Source organism: Leptosomus discolor, chromosome 6, assembly GCF_034619465.1.
Source record: "Leptosomus discolor isolate bLepDis1 chromosome 6, bLepDis1.hap2, whole genome shotgun sequence".
NCBI classification, from domain to species: domain Eukaryota; kingdom Metazoa; phylum Chordata; class Aves; order Leptosomiformes; family Leptosomidae; genus Leptosomus; species Leptosomus discolor.
In genome coordinates this window covers 36,716,923-36,736,403 of record NC_141396.1, presented here as the reverse complement: position 1 = coordinate 36,736,403, position 19,481 = coordinate 36,716,923, and the positions used below count along the sequence as shown (strand labels likewise).

General features: G+C 39.9%; 1 protein-coding gene across 1 annotated transcript in view; it reads right to left on the bottom strand.

Annotated features, from left to right (window-relative positions):
- Nucleotides 1–8,560: 8,560 nt before the first annotated feature.
- Nucleotides 8,561–19,481, bottom strand: part of TET1 (tet methylcytosine dioxygenase 1) — a 62,582-nt gene continuing 51,661 nt past the window's right edge. The window contains exons 10-11 of the mRNA XM_086466698.1: nucleotides 14,739–15,078; nucleotides 8,561–9,702 (exon numbers count right to left, since the gene is read on the bottom strand). Coding sequence (XP_086322824.1) covers nucleotides 8,561–9,702; nucleotides 14,739–15,078 — 1,482 coding nt within the window. The remainder of the gene's footprint in view (nucleotides 9,703–14,738; nucleotides 15,079–19,481) is intronic.

Sequence of the window (19,481 nt, the reverse complement as noted above, 5' to 3'; positions counted from 1 at the left end):
ATTTTTTCATTTTGAGGACAAGAGATTAATGAAGTTCAGATGCTGCCTTCTGAGACACGTGGATTAGACTGGCACTCACAAAGTTAATTCTCATTAGGCTCTGGAGTATCACTGCAGTTTAGAAATCTAAGAATGAAAATACATTTCCTTCTCCTCGAACTTTTTTTGAAAGAGAAGTTTGCATTGCATTGCATTTCACAACTGCAATGTAGCGGGCTAGATGCTTACATAAAGCTCCCCCTGGCAGCAAGGGAAGCTCTGTGTGACTCAAGCACGCAGGGCTGTGCCAATGGTTTCACGTCGAGTATCCTCACAGCTAGGGCAGTCAGAAAATGTTGGCTTTTAGCTTCGTATCTCAAAACTCACTGCAGTGTGACAACACCACACAATACTGCACACCCTGTTCGATCTTAAGTCAGAAAAGAACAGAGCTCAGTAGATTGTCACAACCCCATTTTATATAATCAAGTAAAAGGGAACAAGTTATGATGAAGCGAAGCAAGTATTTTAAGGAAAAACTACTGAAGCTTAGAAATAGTATTAATTGACAATTCTGTGAGATTTCTGGCCAGGCCATTACCTAGAAGTACAAGTCTTTTACCACATTTCTCTTTTTAGACAATGTTGGGAAAAGGACAGCCAATATAAGGGAGTACTTAAAACCTGATACGAAACAAGCCAGTTTCTTTTCAACCTGTATTTCTAAACTAAGAACAATCTGGATGCTACTGGCCAGTACGTACACAATAAGGATATAATGAAATTGATTTCAGATGATTGTACAAATCAGTCACTTGGTAACAGTTTTAATTTATACTACTGACCTCTTATACCAGTATCAATGTGATGGGATACTCTGAAGGATGTGAGCTAAATTGACATTGATCTAAGGCCTCTTTATCCTTTTAATGGGACGCAAAAGACAGTAGTATAAATGAGAACCAGGGCCTTCATTCTTATTTTAAGACGACTCCCAAACCCTAGACCCTTTTCCATTACAATATTATAATAAAAATACAGATACACATGTAAAATATTGATCAGGTCACAAGACTTTCCACAACAGTATTAAAATGGTCTGTGGCAACAACTGCAATAATGAACATCAAACTAGCAGTTCCCTCGCTCCACTGCCACAGCACTTCTTTGGATACAGTTCAGCTGCTGTAACTGGTAACTGCAGATTAACTGCCAAATTTGTCCTCCTTCCTATGTATATAGTTTTTTGAGGTCTACACATGGGTCCTCTGACTTTATGAGGAAAGCTGGTGAGGTGTGCAAAGTGTCGGAAACACCACTGTTAATCAGTCACACCAAGCAGAGCAAGCCACCTTACATTAAGTTATTTAGCACCCCAGTCTTGCATTCACCGCAAGTATGCTGCTGGAAGATTCTGGCATTTTAATATCATTCTGTGTAGAAAATGTACATCTCTAACGGTACAGCAGAAGGAAAGAGAAAAAGGTACTCTTGTCAGAAAAGTTAAGGATACAGCATCAAGAAGCATCTCGTATCTTTTAAAACCAAAGTTACAAGTATGCCGTTTAACACTGCAAACAATGGTGGGATAGGGAACTGGACTGAAAAAAGGATCCTAAAGTCTTTGTCTCAGAAGGAGGAAAACAGTGATGCTGACACCCCTGTACCCTTAATAAAAGGCAGTAACTACTTCATTATTTTCTGTTCAAGCTCCATCCATTCCACCTGCTGCTAGAGAGGGAGAACATCTTTTTTCCAAACAGTCCTATGGTAGTTAAGGCATTTAACTTACGCGGTACTTGGGTTTCTCACAAGGACTATGACTGATCTAACCAGAAGATGTAAAGAAACGCTCCTGCTCTTGTAATTGTGCAGGGTCTGCAGCATGTGTCTTATGTCAAGATCTGAGCAAAGCTGGTAGAGAAACTTGAAAGAAAAGAGGGAATTCCACAGAGATACTAGCAACAGAAGCAAAAATCTTGTACTCTGAGAAGGGATGACTTTTCTTTCTCAGGGGGCAAGCAGTTTTCTAGTCTTGCAAAGTCTCTTGTTTGGCTACTTGCAGATATAAGAACAGAGAGCAGCAATTACATCAGGAAATCTGAAAATTATCTGGAAAATTTATTATTTGATTTTAAAAGGAAGAAAACACCAATTGTGACAGATAATGAATTGTTGCTCCCTCTTGGAACAAAAAAAAAATCCAACTGCAATATTCTCGGCTCCATATGAGAGAGCATGAAGTAAAAAAACCCCTAGAACTGTCATATATAGAATAAAAGATGACTGAAAGAAATAGGTTTTGGAGGAGTCACAAGGACAATAAATTCCCATGATGTTCCTGAGATGAAGACTGATCTACACACAAAGCAGCAGCAGGGTGCGTGGGGAATTCATGAGCAGGCTGACAGCTATACTGCTAATGCTGAGCACTGAAGCAGACCTGCAGAGGGATACCAAGAACTTCTGGAGTAGTTACAAGCACTTAAAGCATTCAGCAGCAGGTTATACTGTGATCTAGTACTGACTGTCAAAGTAGCTAACCACAGCAGACAATCCACAAAGAGACCACAGAGTGAGAAAGGTGGCTGTAGTATTCAATGTCATCTGTACAGCACAGAAAGCAATGCCTATGAATCAATCCTAGCCAAATTAAGTGTTCTTTAGGGAGACGGCACGTACAATTAAGTCTTTGTAGTTTAGTCAAGTATGTAAGTGACAGTATTAAACAGAAAGTTTTGCTCACTCCTCTAAAATAACCAAAATACTGAGGCAGCATGTAGACAACTTGTGAAAACTGCCTGCCTAAACATCAGGCAATTCCAGAAGACACTGAAGCCAGTTTCTGTACTGTTCCACTAAGTAGCCGCATCCTCAGGACTTTTTATACTGGCCACTGTTTGAGATTAAAGGAGAACATAAATGTGTCACAGACTAAATAAAAAACCTTACAAATTTGAAGACAGATGTACCAAAAAAAGCGTCAATATAAAGAAGTACCCTGGCAACTACAACATGTGCAGAGAAGGCTGTTCCAAAAGCAGATTGTACCTTCACACTTTGCCTGCAGCTTATTCATGTTGGGCACCTCATCAGCTTTCCATATTCTCTACCTTGGTTGTGGGAAGGAGCAGGAGACTGGTGATGACAGCAGTGCTCACTACCTTGTTCGTCTACACAGATTAAAGAAAGGGTGACCAACCCTCTCCCTCCTCTTTGGGTTTTTTCCTTTTTTTTTTTTTTTTTTCCTTAAACCAATATACCCAGGCAGAGAACAGAGGAGAGATTACTGTCTCCCTTAAATTTGTACACATATCCCGAGAAGAAATGAATTTGTACATATATCCATAGCTGTGTGACGCGATGACACATCCTTACGGGTTAGAAACAATGCTGTAACACAGACATTGCAGTACAGCACAGTGGTGTCACAATAATCAATGGCAACTTTCTCTACAGTTTAAATTTATGGAAAGATATTCCCTCTACACTTCCTCCGACAGTCAGATCAACACCTGACAAAAGTAAAAAGAAAGACAGAATTTCCAAATGTGACTGGGCCCATTCCTCATCTCTAACTGTGCTATTTAAGATCAGATCATAGACAACATCACGGGTCACAGCTGGGCAGACACTTTTCACGCAAGAAATAAAACACAATTTTGTGGAAGATACGTCACAAAGACCTTAATCTAAATTTTAGTGACCACAACAGACCTGAAAGAGGGTTTGTTCAACACTGCCTTGAATGTATTTGCTGTTAACGTATACAAAGACTGGAAGTGGACATGGAATTTAGTTTTTCATATATCTGAGGGCACAGTCATTTCCTCCTGTTAACCTAGAAATTACAGGACTTCTCTGGAAAAAAGGAGAAAGATCATATAAAGACATATAAATGGACTACAAAGCTGACGACTGCTTAATAAAGGAGCTAACTTCACATGAGAGAAATTTCATGGGCAAGACTGACCTTACATTTTAAACACAAAATCGTGAAGATGCAGCTTTATCAGCATGCTTCCATCCTAATCTCTCATTGCGCAACCTGTCAGATAAGAAAAATCAAAAGGCTGTCAAGAGCAGAAGCCTGAGGGTGCTCTGAAATAGACCTGCCTGCATGCCTGTAACTTGAGGTGAAGGTATTATGTCTCTCTACAGACCTTGAATCACTTCTTGTGCTACAAACAATACACCCTCTGTGTTTAACCAGAAGTACAAATCTCTCTCCACCTGTCCTTGCAAAACCTATGAATTGTAGGGTGGCAAGGGTCTGAGTTGGCACAGACTTTGGTCAACTGTTATTCATATCCATCCAGTTCCGTATGAAAATTGCATGAAGGAGCACATTGCAGTCAATGGGGCTGCAGCAACGTAAACAGGACCCAAATGTAACGCACCCAATTTAGCATAATACTGCAATGGTGTTAAAAAGGTCTTTAAACTGTTGTACGTTACAAATAATCTTAAGTACTAAAGAAGTTCTCATTTACCCATGCTTAAGGTAAAAAGTTGCTTAAGATACTAGTTTTTCCCTGTTCTAAGCATAGAGAAGGACTGTCATAGGCAAGCTTTTAACAGCAGTTATCCCTAAGTAAAAGTTAGCTTAGAAAGTCCTTAAAAAAAGAAATCTGAATACAACTGTTACAGCTAGAAAGTCACAAGTATTTGTAAGTTCTTAAAAAGCTTTTTGGGCCTTGTGACTAAGATATTTATAGAAATACTTTTTTCTGTAACACAACAGCACATTACAAATCAGTAAGCGCAGAGAAACTGTGCGCGTCAAATTCACCATTTAATTGGGCACGACTGCAGTAACTCCAACAGGAACTCGGGGAGTCAACCAGAACCAGCCCCTGCAGAAAGCACTACCCCTTCCCTCCAGCACTAAGGTGGAGTGGTGGTACTGGGCCCAGTGGAGAAAGGGATGAGAGACATTTCTTCTGGGAAGTCAGAGGCGTCCCATGTTGGACTGCAACAGTTTTTGCTAGCGTACTGTGAAAAAGCATCAGAACACAACCACATCCCACTGCCAGCCCACACCTGAATCCATTTTCTGGTTCTTCACCCAGAGCACACTGCCAGCTGCTGGGAATCCAGTAAAACGCGCAGGTCAGACCTAGCCAGCTACCTTAACTTTAGATCCAGCTCCTGATCTGGCCATCCAGGAAGGACTTGGTTAAGGGCTAAGAGCAAGTGGTTGTGTGGGCTGCAAAGGAAAGCAATAGACCCACAGATTTGCAAATTTATGAGACAAATACTGCTATAAAACGATAACCTTACTCAAAACAACGTAATTTGTGTACGAGACTGATAAATATTCTGAAACGTTACAATAAATAGCACACAGTTGTAAAAACAGTAAATAGTTGCATTTTCCATACCTCAGTACAGCAATAGGAAATATTAGCTTCTCAAATCACAACCTGCTGCGTACCACAGCAGGAGTTAGAAGTGGCCAGCCAACCTGCCTGTTAGCTACATGCTGAAAAAGTAGTTACGTGATAGACAGTCAAGGAAAGAGCACCGCGAATAGTATTTTATTGTACAGATGGTATCTTTTTCTCATGTAAGTAATCTTAATAAAGTAGTAATTGTGAGTTTTAGCACCTATCAGTTAATAGCATTAACTATTATGCTAAGATACACTTTTCTCTGTTAACATTGCCATTTCAAAAAGGGAGACCTGGACTGACTTGTGCAGTGACTTGCCACGGGCTACGTTTGGAGGTACCCCTGTTAGGTCCACCTTTCAGTTTCTCACTTCTTTGAGGGAAGCTGCTGGTTTTTCAATGGAACATTTTTATCTTGAAGTCTCCTATCATACATAAGTTAAACACGGCCATTTACAGGAGAAGATTCAAGTAAAAATGATCCACTTTAATAATCGGAACATTTTAAAAGGCAAAGAGATGGCTCTGTAACTGACTCATTTTGCGTAGAAAAATCGTTATTCACCTGGAAGTGCTGACTGATAAATGTTTTTTTAAATTTGCAGTTATACCAACTAAAGCTATCGGCACTATCAGCGAAACCAATAAACTCATTTTTCTGTAAATGACCGACCGTGGTGTCGGGCAAGGGCTTTCAGATAGCAAATAAGTGAATGGAACAGCTAGAGAATGTACAGTACTACTTACTGTATGGACAGCTGGAATTCTTACTAATCTTCGGCTCACCAAAAATATACAAGTTTTAAAATGGAAATCTAAGGCACACAAAATACCATAATGATTTGATGTATACGGTATATTACATAGTCAAGAAGCATAAAACTGCTGGTACAAAACGATGGCATAATATTGGTTTTGTTTTATTATTATTTACAATCCCTTCATATCCTCTATTTGAGCTAATATTAAGCTTTGAACCAAAATTTGCAGCATACCCGGTTTTTACAAATTGTACTTAAAATAGGTAAGATACAAAGAATGGGTTCAACTTGGCCATCCTCTGCCATCAGCATTTTTGTTAATTTTGACAGGAATCTGTAGAATTGAACCCAAGGTCGTTACATAGTGATTGCTACTTCAGACCTTGCTCCTGCAAACGCTGCATGGGTATACATTTATACAGGAGGACAGTCTCACTGACATAGAGCCGCACTGAAGTATTCGTAGCACCAAGGTCCTAACTGGCACTATGTGTTAAAAATACAATTTATGCACTTGTCGTACCGAAACTGTAAATAAAGCGCTTACACTTCAACTATTCAAGGAAAAAGCACCTTGTCTGGGTTTTAAATAAAGCAGATCTAGATAGTTCATATTCCTCTGTTACAGCACCACTACATTATAATATTATCAAGTACATTATTAGTATTTTTTCACACTGGAAAACTCTGACCTCGTTATACCTACAGGTTACCCAGCTGGGGAGGACTCCGAGGCAGAACTAAGGTACAGCTTCGTCTCTGGGGCCTGATCCTGCAGCTCTCCATCATGAGAGGAGTCCTGGCTTGAGTGGCCCTCCTGGCTCTGACTGGGCAGGTATGGCTATGCAGAGCTGTTCTCATGGAAGAAGTTGCAGGGTGAGGTCGGTCCTTAGTTAACATTGGTCATTTGGCAATTTGTTTAAATAAATAAGTGTAAAAAAAGAAATACACAGGAGAGGAGAATCAGAAAGAAGAGTGGGATGCTACAGTATTTAAAAGCAATGGAGTGTCTGGTTTTTCTCTGGTTTAGCAAACACTCATTTCATGATATGTCACTTTTTCAACAGAAATGGAGAACATGAATTTCCTATGTTTGGAAGGAAGAGTACAACCCTTTCTACATGAAATGTATAAATCACTTGAAAAATTTAAAAAACATTTTTGTAAAAAAACCTGAACTTAGAAAGCTGGTGAATATTACAGATAGGTTATTCTTAATGAAAAATTTGCTGTTAAATACTAGAAATTTCATACTTTTCCAACCCTTCCTTTGTGTTTTCCCCAAATTAATTTATTTTTTCCAGAACAGAATAAGGCAACTCTAGGGGGTATTTTTTTTATCCCAAAACAATCCTACCCCTGAGGCATTAGGAACATTTGGTTGTCATGTTAACTTATAATGCTCCAAATGAATGAGACTTACGCACTTATTGCTCAAAGAAATCATAACAAATGCTGCCTTTAAAAACCCAAATAATATTCATAACTCCCAATAGCAACACACGTACTGACACGACGTGTCCCAATTTCATGTTTGTACACTCTCTTGAAAATAATAAAATGTTTCTGTATTTTGTAACTGTTGTTTATATGCAACATAAAATCTTCGATGAAAAAGGGCAAGTCTAAAAACAATCACATATGCTATTAGCATACATACTGCAGCTGTAACAATATGGAACTCTACACAGCAAGAATAAAATGATTTCTTCTGTAGAGTATGCACAACCCTTAGACAATATGATCCTTATACTATAGTATTTCAAGTTAATTTTAAAAATAGAAAGTGCTTTTAAAATATATATTTACAGCTTAAAAACAACTTCCAGCCATCGTTACCAATAACTTCATCTCATACCTAATGACAACTCTAGAGAAAAAAAATCATTGGTTTTCTAAAAGATTTCTCTGTAATTTGGACTATATAGCAATGGTTGGAAGTTGTTAAAGCAATGGCACCATGAAGTAATAATTCAGCTTATTTATTTTTAACTGTTTGATGTGGTTAAGCACCAAGAGCTGTGTAGAGCTAGTACTGTATAACTTGATTTAACACCATAAAATGTGAACCTGTTAAAATCCCTATAAATGATTTTTGTAGTAAACAGACTTGATTTAAAGCACCAAAATATAAATTCCTAAAGGTAATAAACTGAATGATTCAATCAAGGTTAATAACCTAAACAAAATCTTTTTTAGAATGTATTAAAACTATACAACTTTTTTTTTTTTTTTTTGCTTAAAATGTGCTTGAGCACCACCAAATGTTAAAGTCACAGTTTAAGAAGAAATCCCCCCCCTTTTTTTACCTCAGCCTTAAAATGGTTGAGATGAGCAAATAGTAAACGACACGAGACTTGTTCTTTAACAGCACCTTAAAGAAACACTGTGTAACACTGCACCAAGAGGAGGCATCCGATAGCGAACCTATGCCCAATGGTTGTAAGGCCCTGCAACGCGTGTAAGGGCATAAGAAGATACTGTTATTACGTTATCCTTAGTTACTGTTAATGCTCTGCGTGATGGAATTTGGTTGAACTCATTGTCTTCATAAAAAATATCTCTGTTTTCACTTGTTTGCTTTGTTTTCCTGCTGCTAGAATTTAGTTCGGTGTTCTCTGTTCCTAATCTTTCTGCTTCTTTTTCTTTTTCTTTTGCCCTCTCAGCCATCTTTGCTTCCCACATGGCTAAACCATGTTTTGGCTCATTTAAATTTTTGTGTTGGTAGAAAACTAAAGAAATTCTCGTGGGATGATTGCGGTTGGGTTTTTTAATAGGCGTGGTAGCATGGAGTTCACGTCTTGCACATTCAATTAAGATAGAACCATGAGAAGGTGCCACAGCAACCCCGCCGATGTCATCATCCAAAAAATTGTGCTCGCTGTCTGACCACATTTCCTCAGCTTTTTCTTCAGAATCAGTCGGTTGTCCCAGTGCACTGTTTTGCTTTTCATCAGCACAGTCAAAATCACACGTCTGTTCTCGTTGGGAGATGCCCTCTTCTGTTGGGCATCCATGGGAACAGTCAGCTTCGTTTCCGACTGCATCCTTTGCCGGAGAGCTTAGCGGTACTGACAAGTCACAAGAGCTGATCATCTGTGAAGAGGGAGAACTGTCTAACTGCAGCTGACAATTCTGTTTGTCTGGCTGATGTTCAAGTATAGTCGGCAGGGGGTCTTTATGGGCTGGGGGGCCTGGAGCAGTGACCTCTGGAAGAATCGGTGGCACACCATTCATCTTATCATTCAGCAAAATTCCAGTATAATCTTTGACCGACACATCAAAGTTCTTACAATTAACATACGGTGTCACGTGAGGTTGCTTACTACTGCATTCAAAATACCCGTAGGGAACTGAAAAATCTTGTTGAATATTAGTCACTGCTGTTATGCCAGGCTTATGTGCTAAAGATGAATAAGGATGTAAACTATCCACCTTGAAAGGGGAGGAAGCCGTGTACTGTTTCAATAAAGAGCAATTTTTAGTAGTGTTTGAAGTATGTTTCATGGCATAGAGGTGATCGGAAGTCTCCATTTTTATTCCAGGTTTTAAAGCCTCTGTTTTGTTCCCTAAAAAAAACGCACATCAAAGTGTAAGTACTTTTTCTCAATTAATAAAATACACCTTTTATAATATTTTCATACTTGCTTTCTAATATGAAAGATACACGTGATGGCTACAGGTTTTTCAAAACGGTTATTTTTAGCTTCTTAGGAACATCTCTATGACCGTTAAATACACACATAACCACCCTGCTGAATTAATGCCTTAACTTTTTCCAGTCAGATTGCTGGTATATAAAATAGAGAGGTATTTCACAGAGGGATGAATAACATAAACAGATAAAATGAAAGAACCACTCAGTCCCGATGCACACAGCCCATTTCTACACAAGTGCTTCCCAGCAGCTCACTGCTGGCCTTCAACACTGCCCAGGCCAGCAGGAAACACTGTGTAGAAGATTTTACGTAACTGATGAAATTTAGTCTTTTTGAAACTAAGCTTCAATCAAAACAATCAAAATCCTTGGCTGCCTTAGCCACACATTATGATCGAAGGAAAAAGCGTGTTTATAGAGCTTGTCCATCACAGCAAAAAAGTTACTGAATTACAAGGATTCGTGCATTAGCAAGTACCTACTCAGAAATTTCCTTTAAAAAAAAAAGTCTCTGGCAACATACTCAGGTAAACCCATCCTTATAAAGCTGCACCACGTGATCTGGCTGTCTTCCATCTAATTGCCACACATTAACTATTTCAGACCTTTGTGGAGGTATACTTGTTCAATTTATGTCAGCTTTCTAATCAATTTCTAGTCCTGGCACCCTACAGTCGTGCTCGTTTGTGGAACAGTCTCCTCAAATGACTCATTCTCGTCATGGATAAATTCAATCCAGAGTCCACTGGAGTAATGTGAAAGAATTCCATCGACCTTGACGGGCTTCGCATCATGCCCTGAAATTGCTTTACATGCGTTTTGCTGGCAAACTGGCACCCCAAAGAGAGCTCTCACATGTTCTCATAAAACCCATCTCTGTCAGTGTTTCTTCTTTATTCCATAAACACACAGAATGTTTAATTGCTTTACTGAATATAGAAGAACTATTCTTTCTTCTATTCTGTTTTCTAATAATTTATACATAGTGATGGATTAAAGAACATTCTTTCAATAGGAATGCAGAAAAGGCAAAGTGGGATAAATTACGGACACAATAGTTAGTATGCAAATACTGAAGTTGTGGGGGGACATAAGGAAACCGCAGTAACTCTTTAAAAACCTTTTCTACGAAATCAAACTCCAAGCATTTAATTTAATTAAGAACACACCCCAGACGAAGGCCTTCCCCCAAGAGATCTGAAACACAGCATTTGAGAATTGCACTTTCCATCATTTCTGAAGAGAGACCTACGTTCTCTGAAAATAAGTTTTAACAACCCACAGCACTCTCAAAACGGCCGTGTGTCCAGCAAATTCCCCATCTCTTGCCAGAAGCTAATTGCTCTGTGGGGGAAAGTAGCAGAGATTAAGAGAAGTTCATTCAAATACATGGGTAGAGGGAAATCAGTAATGGTTCAGATAAGGTGGCATTGCTCCCCAGGAATACCTCCTGTTCAAACAGATTCCGGTGTACCTCCACTGGGAACTGCTGGCTGAAGTGGCCACTACTCCGCTGTGGCCAGCTGAGAAACCGTCTCTGAGTTAGTGGTTCATCTCCTGTTCTATCCAATAGGCCAAGAAGGATTGCTAGGTATTTATGGAGAAATAACCTTTCTGCCTGTAAAGTTTATTTGTTCAGAATAACGTGGTTAAATGACAGGACGATACAAGGAAGGATGTAAGGTCTCTATCTTTAATATATATTTCATAATAATTTAGGACTTCAAAGGCTCTCAGCATTAGCACAAATGTAAAATTAGCAGTTGTGCTGCTTGCTGTTGGCAAGTGGTGCACGAGAAGTGCACCCTATTTAATATGCAGCCTTTCTACAAAGGACTTGGCACATTCGAGATTCAAACCAAGTCTTCACATGCACATGCTCTACCAAGTGGACTTAATCTGTCTTCAGCACTCAGAAGGTTCTCCTCACCACTGTCTCTGCCGCCAGGTAAAGACAGCAAAGAGGACAGGAGAGTCCTCTCTGATCCCTTTTCAATTGCCAGTTCTCTATGTGGTGAAGACGTGCAGGTTAGAAGAGTCTCCCAAGCCTTCCAGGCTGTCCAGCTGGGGGACGCTGCAATGGCTCTGAAATGGCAGCCAGGTCTTTTTCAAAAGAACTTACTACACCTATGTAATGGGCAACATGGCAGAGCCAGCCATGCGACTCCTTCATGATCCGCCCAGGCTGCTCCAAAGAGCGGTAGCCTCACACGGCTGAAAGCCTGACTGACAGTGTATACCACCGTTATCTCATCTCAGCTAACTAGACTTTCTCCATATTCTATATAACATTTAAAAAGCCAAACCAATACTCTAAACTCTTGTCCTCATTAGTAAATCAAGTACTTTAAATTACACAGACATCTATCAATACCTTTTCCTTCACAGTTGAAATGTAGCTAAGGACTCTTTTGTTCTTACATTAGGAGAAAATTTAATAGTAGTATCTGACTTGCTTAACGTACCTTTAGCAGTACTTGACTCACTGCTTACCTAAAACTACAGTCAGTATTTTTTTTCTTTCCCTAGTAAGATTTTTTTTTTAATTTTTTTTCAGTCTTTTGTCTTTTGCTTTATGTTTAAATGGTTTGACCAGAATTGAATGCCACTAGTAATGTGAGAGGATCCTGATTTAAATAATCAATTGTTTCCGCTAGTTTACCATCAGCAGTGACTACTGGATAGTCTAGTTCCAACTTATCTGTCTCACAGGCCCTTTGATTTTTTCATATTAAGCCTAACAATCTCAGTTAGACTAAAATTTTCCATTCCTCAGGACTAAAATGATACCTGCCACTGGCAGAATGGAAAGAACCAACCAATGACTGATCCCCTATAACCACAAAACCCTGTACATACAAGTACAACACTGCAGTAGTCTAAATCCGTAGTTCACAGATCTTTGCATTTCACTGTGGGTTAGGGGCAGGGCAGCAGAGGTGTGCTGAGGTCTTTACCCAGCCATTGTCCTGTATCACTCAACACGTCAACGATGTGCAGAAATGCTTCAAGTTACTGATCCCATTCAGAGCACAACACCTTGCCCTTTGCAAACCTGAACCTCCTCTGCCGCTGCCAGACAGTCAGCAAAGCCTCTTCAGAGTTGTTCACACTGCCAACTGCAGCAGTATGTGCCATTGCCACTCTTGGGGATTACAGTGTTAACATCTATTTTGAGGGATTCCACTATTGAAACTTCCATGACAAAAAAAATGCACTTTTATGACAGAAACTAAGTATTTCTATTCACATTCTTATTCTTCCATCTCTGAACAACTTTCTCACTCATAAAAGTATTTCTTCCTCTATCAGTGACTTATTTAAAAGGGCTGCTGAAAAATATTACCAAAATACTTCAAGTCCAAATGAATTATGTAAGTTGGCTTGTTTACACAGTTATTTTATTATTTTTGCATGTTTGAGGAATAAAGTTCTATGTTCCCAAAGCGTATGACAAAACTCTGGATCAATCGTACCACTTGTTAAAGGCATGGTTTTCAGGTATCGAAGCCTTCCCTATTTGGAAGTACAACGTCATGTACAGGTGGGCAGTTCATAACTCTATTTCAGTGTTTCAAAACAATGTTCCAGTGAGATCAGACAATTTCAGAATTCATTCCCAAACCAGAGCCCTTCAGTGATTCCAGGCCTTCCAGTCTACCCCGAGCACGATGGAAGTTACTAATCATTGCTTCGGAGTTATTGTTGGACATCATCCTCAGCCTTAGGAGTCCTTTTATATGTATTTCAAAGCCTGGACTGCCTCCCCCAAACTTGCATGTAGATTAACTGCACATGTGTCTAATTACCTAGGGGTGTCATTAATGCTGCTTTTCTTGTTCTTATTCCATCTTACTATACGTGACAGTTGTTGGTTGCCCTGACTCCTCTACTGAGACAAAGCAGGGTGCTGAGTGCGAATTACGAAAATCTGTCAAACGGATTTTTGTTTTTAATTTTATCCCCCTAAAATGCAGATGTTCTTCTAAATATGTTCAGTTTTTATTCCTCCCCTTAAATTTACTACATGTATCTGGATGTCTCTAATGAAATAAAATCCAAAACTATAGCAGCTTGGCTAATCTTCCTCTCTTCTTCTTAAAAGGTAGACAGGCTATGTTTAATTCCTTTTATTTATTTGTCCCCCTCTAATCACAGAATCAAAGTCCATGGCTTCCTTCACCTCTTCTGTCTTTTCTACATCTCATGACTGCAAAGCCCCATAAAGTAGTTCTATCCTCTGAAGCACTGGTCTGAAATGTGACCCCAGGCACAACAGCGTTAATCAAAACTGCCTCCGTGCAGCTCAGCCAAAGCACGATTCTCTTGCACAAAGATGTACTGTAGCAGAAGACTGGCCACAGTAACCCGCTTGTAAGAGAACAAACATGGTGTACCTTTTACCTAGCTGCTGACAGATCCCACCTCTCCGGCCCTTGCTAATAATATTTCAAGGAACACTTTGAGAAGCACTGTCTTATTTAACAAAACCTGGGGCTTTTTGGCAAATCTCTTGCTTTGTAGTAGTATCCATGCCATTGACAGGAAATTATCATCAGCTGGGATTCTGAGAAAGCCATAGGAAGTGGGTAATGGTCCTTGTACTTTCAAATGATACAAATTCGTATCGGTTACTTAGATAAACATTCCTACAATAGTATTTCAAGATGATCTTACTGCCGTTATTTATTAGAATAAGGGTACTTGCAAATACTTCGCTGGTGCTCACACACCACCACAAACTTATTTGTGGGCAATCACCTGTTTTTTTTTTTCCTGTGCCAAGAGAGAATATTGACTACAATGACTTGCTCATTAACCCCTAAACCAGAGAATATACAAGTATTTTCCACAACAGAGTATTAAGGGGCTTTTCCTTCTCCTCTGATGGGCAAGAGGCAATACAGTATCAGAAAAGACTGGGAGAATTTCATAAGCACCACTCACCTAAACAATGCAAAGTGTTGCCAAGATTTTCCGGGGTTTCAGTTTTCAGCTTTACTGGTGTTGAGTATTTTTTATCTATTAACGTCTGCTTTTCAGCCGGGGTCCTCCTTGTGTCTGGTTTCTTTTTCTTTGTAGCTCTGAGAGGCTCAGCTAACATTCGTACTTCTCTGGGAAAAGCTGTGAGCACCTGTATGGCTCCGGCTTTTATCTTCGCTTCCAGTCCCTCTTCAGTGCCAAATTCATCTGTTTGTGAGATTTTGTAAAGAGGTAACACATGGAGCTGTTCATCACTTGGAATCACACCCACTCTCCGGTTATCTTCCTTCGTTAATGTACAGACCTGGCAAGAACAGGGACATTTACACATACAACCACGTACATAAAATACAAAAGTTATTCAAATATTTAAGCAGTCGCCTTATACTTCATTGTCTTCTCATATTTTATAGCCTCAATGCTACGAGTCTTTCACATGCAATCATCTGACAAATATTTTGTTTGATTTATGATGATGCAGAAAAATTATTGGTACTTGAAGAATAAGATCAAGGCACATGTCTCAGACAGGAAAAATGAAACTTTGGCTGAACTTACACTACCCACAAATGTATGCCAACCTTAGTAAATAATCTGAGCTGTAAATATACTGTAAATGCCTAAGCATTCAGATTTTTGGGTTTTTTTTTTTTACACATACTTCATGTTCAGATCAATTTTAAAAGACTACAAAATATGAAAAAACAAAGTATTTTTGGATTGAAGATGTTTTGATGTCATGGGAAGTGTTTCGTTGTTTTTTTTTTTCTTTTGGCAAATGAAAAAACCCAAGCAGTTACTCATACTGCTCTATACTTTTAGCAAACCTCAGCTCTAACTCCCTCCCTTCTCCCTTTATACTCGCTTCCCTAAATTAACACCCTTCCCCAACCCTGACTGCCTGCTGTAATGAAGTCCCAAGACCCTGCAAATGTTTGGTTTCTCTTCAGCCACTGACCTACTCTCTCTTATTAAATTATGTGTTGTGAGATACTGGAGCCCAGAGGTGAATGCTGACTAGATCCGGTTTGATAAGGGCACATCAGAAATGTGGATAAATATTCAAACTTATTGCAACACTTTTCTCATAATTTTTCTGAATCACTGCTGAACATTTGCAGTACTTATCATTTTTAGCACTTGTAGAGTTCCGGCCACTATTCATACTAACCCTTCACCCCAACAGAAGTTAACCAGTGTGGTTCCTGGTTTCATTTGGTGCTTGCCAAGGGATGGCGACAGTTTGACACGTATCAGCAAGTGTACAAATAGTCACGCCATTTGTAGTTTCATTGATCACACTCGTAAGAGACTACTGCTTTTCACAACAACACACGACATCGCTAGAAAGCCATGCATTAATATCATGGCTTAGGTAAGCTACTATTTCACAGGGAGTTACTAACTACACACACAGAGGAATCTGAGTGCCATCCAAGGATGAGATGATACTCCCGAAATGGAAATGTTATCATTCCATCATTGTGCAGGCTGAACATGATGCCCGTCATAAACAGTTAATCCAATTTCCCAGAATCCTGTCACCATACCTAACATTCCAGAGAATAGTATTATTATTTAGGGGGGAAAAAACCCAAACTTTTCTTATTTCATAGCACAGCTGTCACATAAAGGCATCACACACAATTATTTCCAGAGTAATAAAATTACAGAGTCACAAACTAAAAATCCTAAATCAATAAGGTGGTGGTTAGGGCTCTATAAATAGCTATATGCAAAGCTTGACAGTTGCAGAGCAGCAAAAGGAGGAAATTTGAGGGGCAGACACAGGAGAAGCGCTTTTCAGGTGGCACTTGGAAAGGATTGAGAGAAGGGCTCTTAAGAAGGCAAAGTGAAGGGGCGATTAGAAGCTGATGAGTAGCATTTACTGATGTGCTTACTCCATGCGTACTTACCTCTACTGGGCAGCCTTTGGACTATGAGGAAGATTTAGAAAAAACAACAAGTTGTTCCATGAGCAGCGAATGACGCCTGGTTCCCTACGGACTTCTCCATCCCCACGCGCCCACATGCCCAACCCCAGCACCATTATCCCCACTCCCACCTCCGCTGGGCGTCAGCCACCGGCAGCAGGGCCCAGCTGAAGCTCGGTGCCGCCCAGCTACCCTGCGGGTTGACCCGCGGCCATGAGGACCCTGCCGCTGTCTCAGTGGAGGAGCGGACCTGGATCCGCCTCCCCCGCTCAGCAGCGGAATTTCACAACTTGGAACAAGAGGTTAAAATCTCCGAAGACAATTCAGTTTCTGCAAAGTTCAGTGAAATCTGGTTGGAATTTGACAGCAGATTCCAAGTTATTCAAGAAGGGTGAAAGAGGGTAGGACACACAGAGAGCAGAATTACATATGACTTGTGTTCTTAGAAAGCCCAGGACACCCTCCCCTTCCAAATTAGAAACAAGAGCAGTAATAAAACAAGCACGGAGGGTCCTAGCTCCCACTTGTTCTCATCAGAAATCACGTGAATCTCACTCATCTTTTAAAATGTTCTGTCCAGCCTGTGCCTGGACTCATGCGCTAGTCCAAAAAATGTCTGAATCTTGAAGGAGATTCAATCCACAGTCCTGCTTATTTTGAAAATTGAGACCCTCATCCAATTTACAGTTCTAAATTTTCATGCATTTCACCAGACACTTTCATGGAAAACTGACCTTGTACATTTGTTAGATTTATTCTTTTCCATAGAAAGACTTACTCTTAAAAAATGTATTAATCATCTTTCATCTGACTTACAATTAGACAAAGGTAGATTAGCTCTACGTTTTCACAATGCCTAGCCCAGGGGGAGCATACAGGCAGAGACAAAAATCAAAGCTCGTATTTGTTGAAGAAAAACCTATTTTAAGGAAAAATGAGTATCTGTCACTATCACAAAGCCAACACCCCCTTCAGAACAGGAAAGCCAAAGAACTGTTTCGAGGAACTAAAGACGATGAGGGCTGTGATACATTGCCAGAACTAAGCTGAACGTACAGTCAACTCCAACTCTCATGATATATTAAATACTGAGTTAGAATATATAAAATTAAGAAATTCATGTACATTAAAAATGATGTTAAAAACCTGAAGACCAGTACACCTACAGCCTAAATACCGTGACAGCAAATATAATACAGTAAAAATTCCAGGTCAGCGTCCCCCATAATATATATGAGAGGAAGGACACAATGGCAAGTGGATAACTGAAAAGTTAATGTTATGGGGAAACCAGCTATAAATTAAGGCCTTAGAGATAAGCTAGCTATTTACAGCTGAAGCAGAGTAATCCACCAAATGAGAAACTTGTTTCAAAAGCCACTCTAATATTGAAATCTGTGCAAAATTTTCCATTAAGAAACTTAAAGGGAAGCTATCGCTGAGAAATTAAAAGTAATGTTTTCCATTGGTACTGATACTGCGCTGCAAATGGACCAAAATTAAACCCGAACATGAAAAAATCATGGACTCCGTTAAAGCCCATGTACACAGTGAAGCTGCATAACCTGCTGCTCTAAATACTTTTTCCAGAACATGCAGCTAAATCATCCAGGATGCTCAAAAGCCAAAGAAAACGTTGGCCAAGTAGTTTGTTTAGGTTTCCAGTGTGCTTGGTGATCAAAACCATTACCTATTCTGGGTTTAGCGATGTCATGTGGAAACTTGCATATTCATAAAACTTTGGTTTTATTTATTTTAAACTTAAAATGCACCGATGAACTCAATAAAATTCCCTCCACAGATCTCCAGACTGTTCCCAATGCTTTCATCTGCCTTTGTCCTCTTGAACTTCGCAGGTAGGTATGATGTAGCCTTTTCCACTATGTCGTAAGAACAGATGTTTCAAATTCCAGTTTCGGCAAAGCAGTCAAACAGCCTTTCTAAACTTGAAAGATGGAATCAAGTTTCCTATGCTCCTGTCCCCTCTGCAGATGGAAGGCAGCGTGGGTGCCATTTGGGACTCTGAGGTGCTGCGGCATCGTTGCTTACTGCTACAAATATGGACAACGCTGCTTTTCCTTTACAGCCGAGACAAATTGTGGCATTTTATTGGCCTTTTAGACCCTGAGTTAGCGTGTGTAAGTCTGAGAGTCAAAGAAGGGAACCCCAGACGTATATTCTTTTTGACCACCACCCACACACGCAGAGGAAATGTCATCAGACAGCATTTCTGTACGGAACACTGTAACGCCTTATGGCGCACAAATTGCTGTTTGGGAACTTCCGATGTTTCTCCGTTTTCACAACAGAAATAACAGTAACAAAACCCTTCCTTTACGGCCCTGTGGGGTTTATCTTTTCTCCCGTACCGATTTAAGCACATCTAGTAGTCCTGCAGCTCAGAAAGCAAGCCGTGGGCGTGGTCCAGAAGGTAGTCTAACCAGTCACAGAGACATTCCGTCATTTATTGCAAACCCCTGGGCCTATATGCAATGACCTGATGAGCTAGAACGGCAGAAATACAGTAGGTTATTGGAAGAGCAGGGGATTTTTTTTTTTTAAATAAATCTGAAACAGTTTGTTGACAGATTGCTGATTGACACAACTTAGTCCTGCTGCCAATAATAAACTTTATATTGTAGCTGCCCTTGAAGCATAGATTATCTTCCTCCCCTTCTTCCACGGTGCCTGCCACAGACTGTGTGGCCCCAATGACCACACATAATGGCAGCTGGTCTCCCTCCCTCCTTCCTCAACTCCAGTGAAAAGGGCA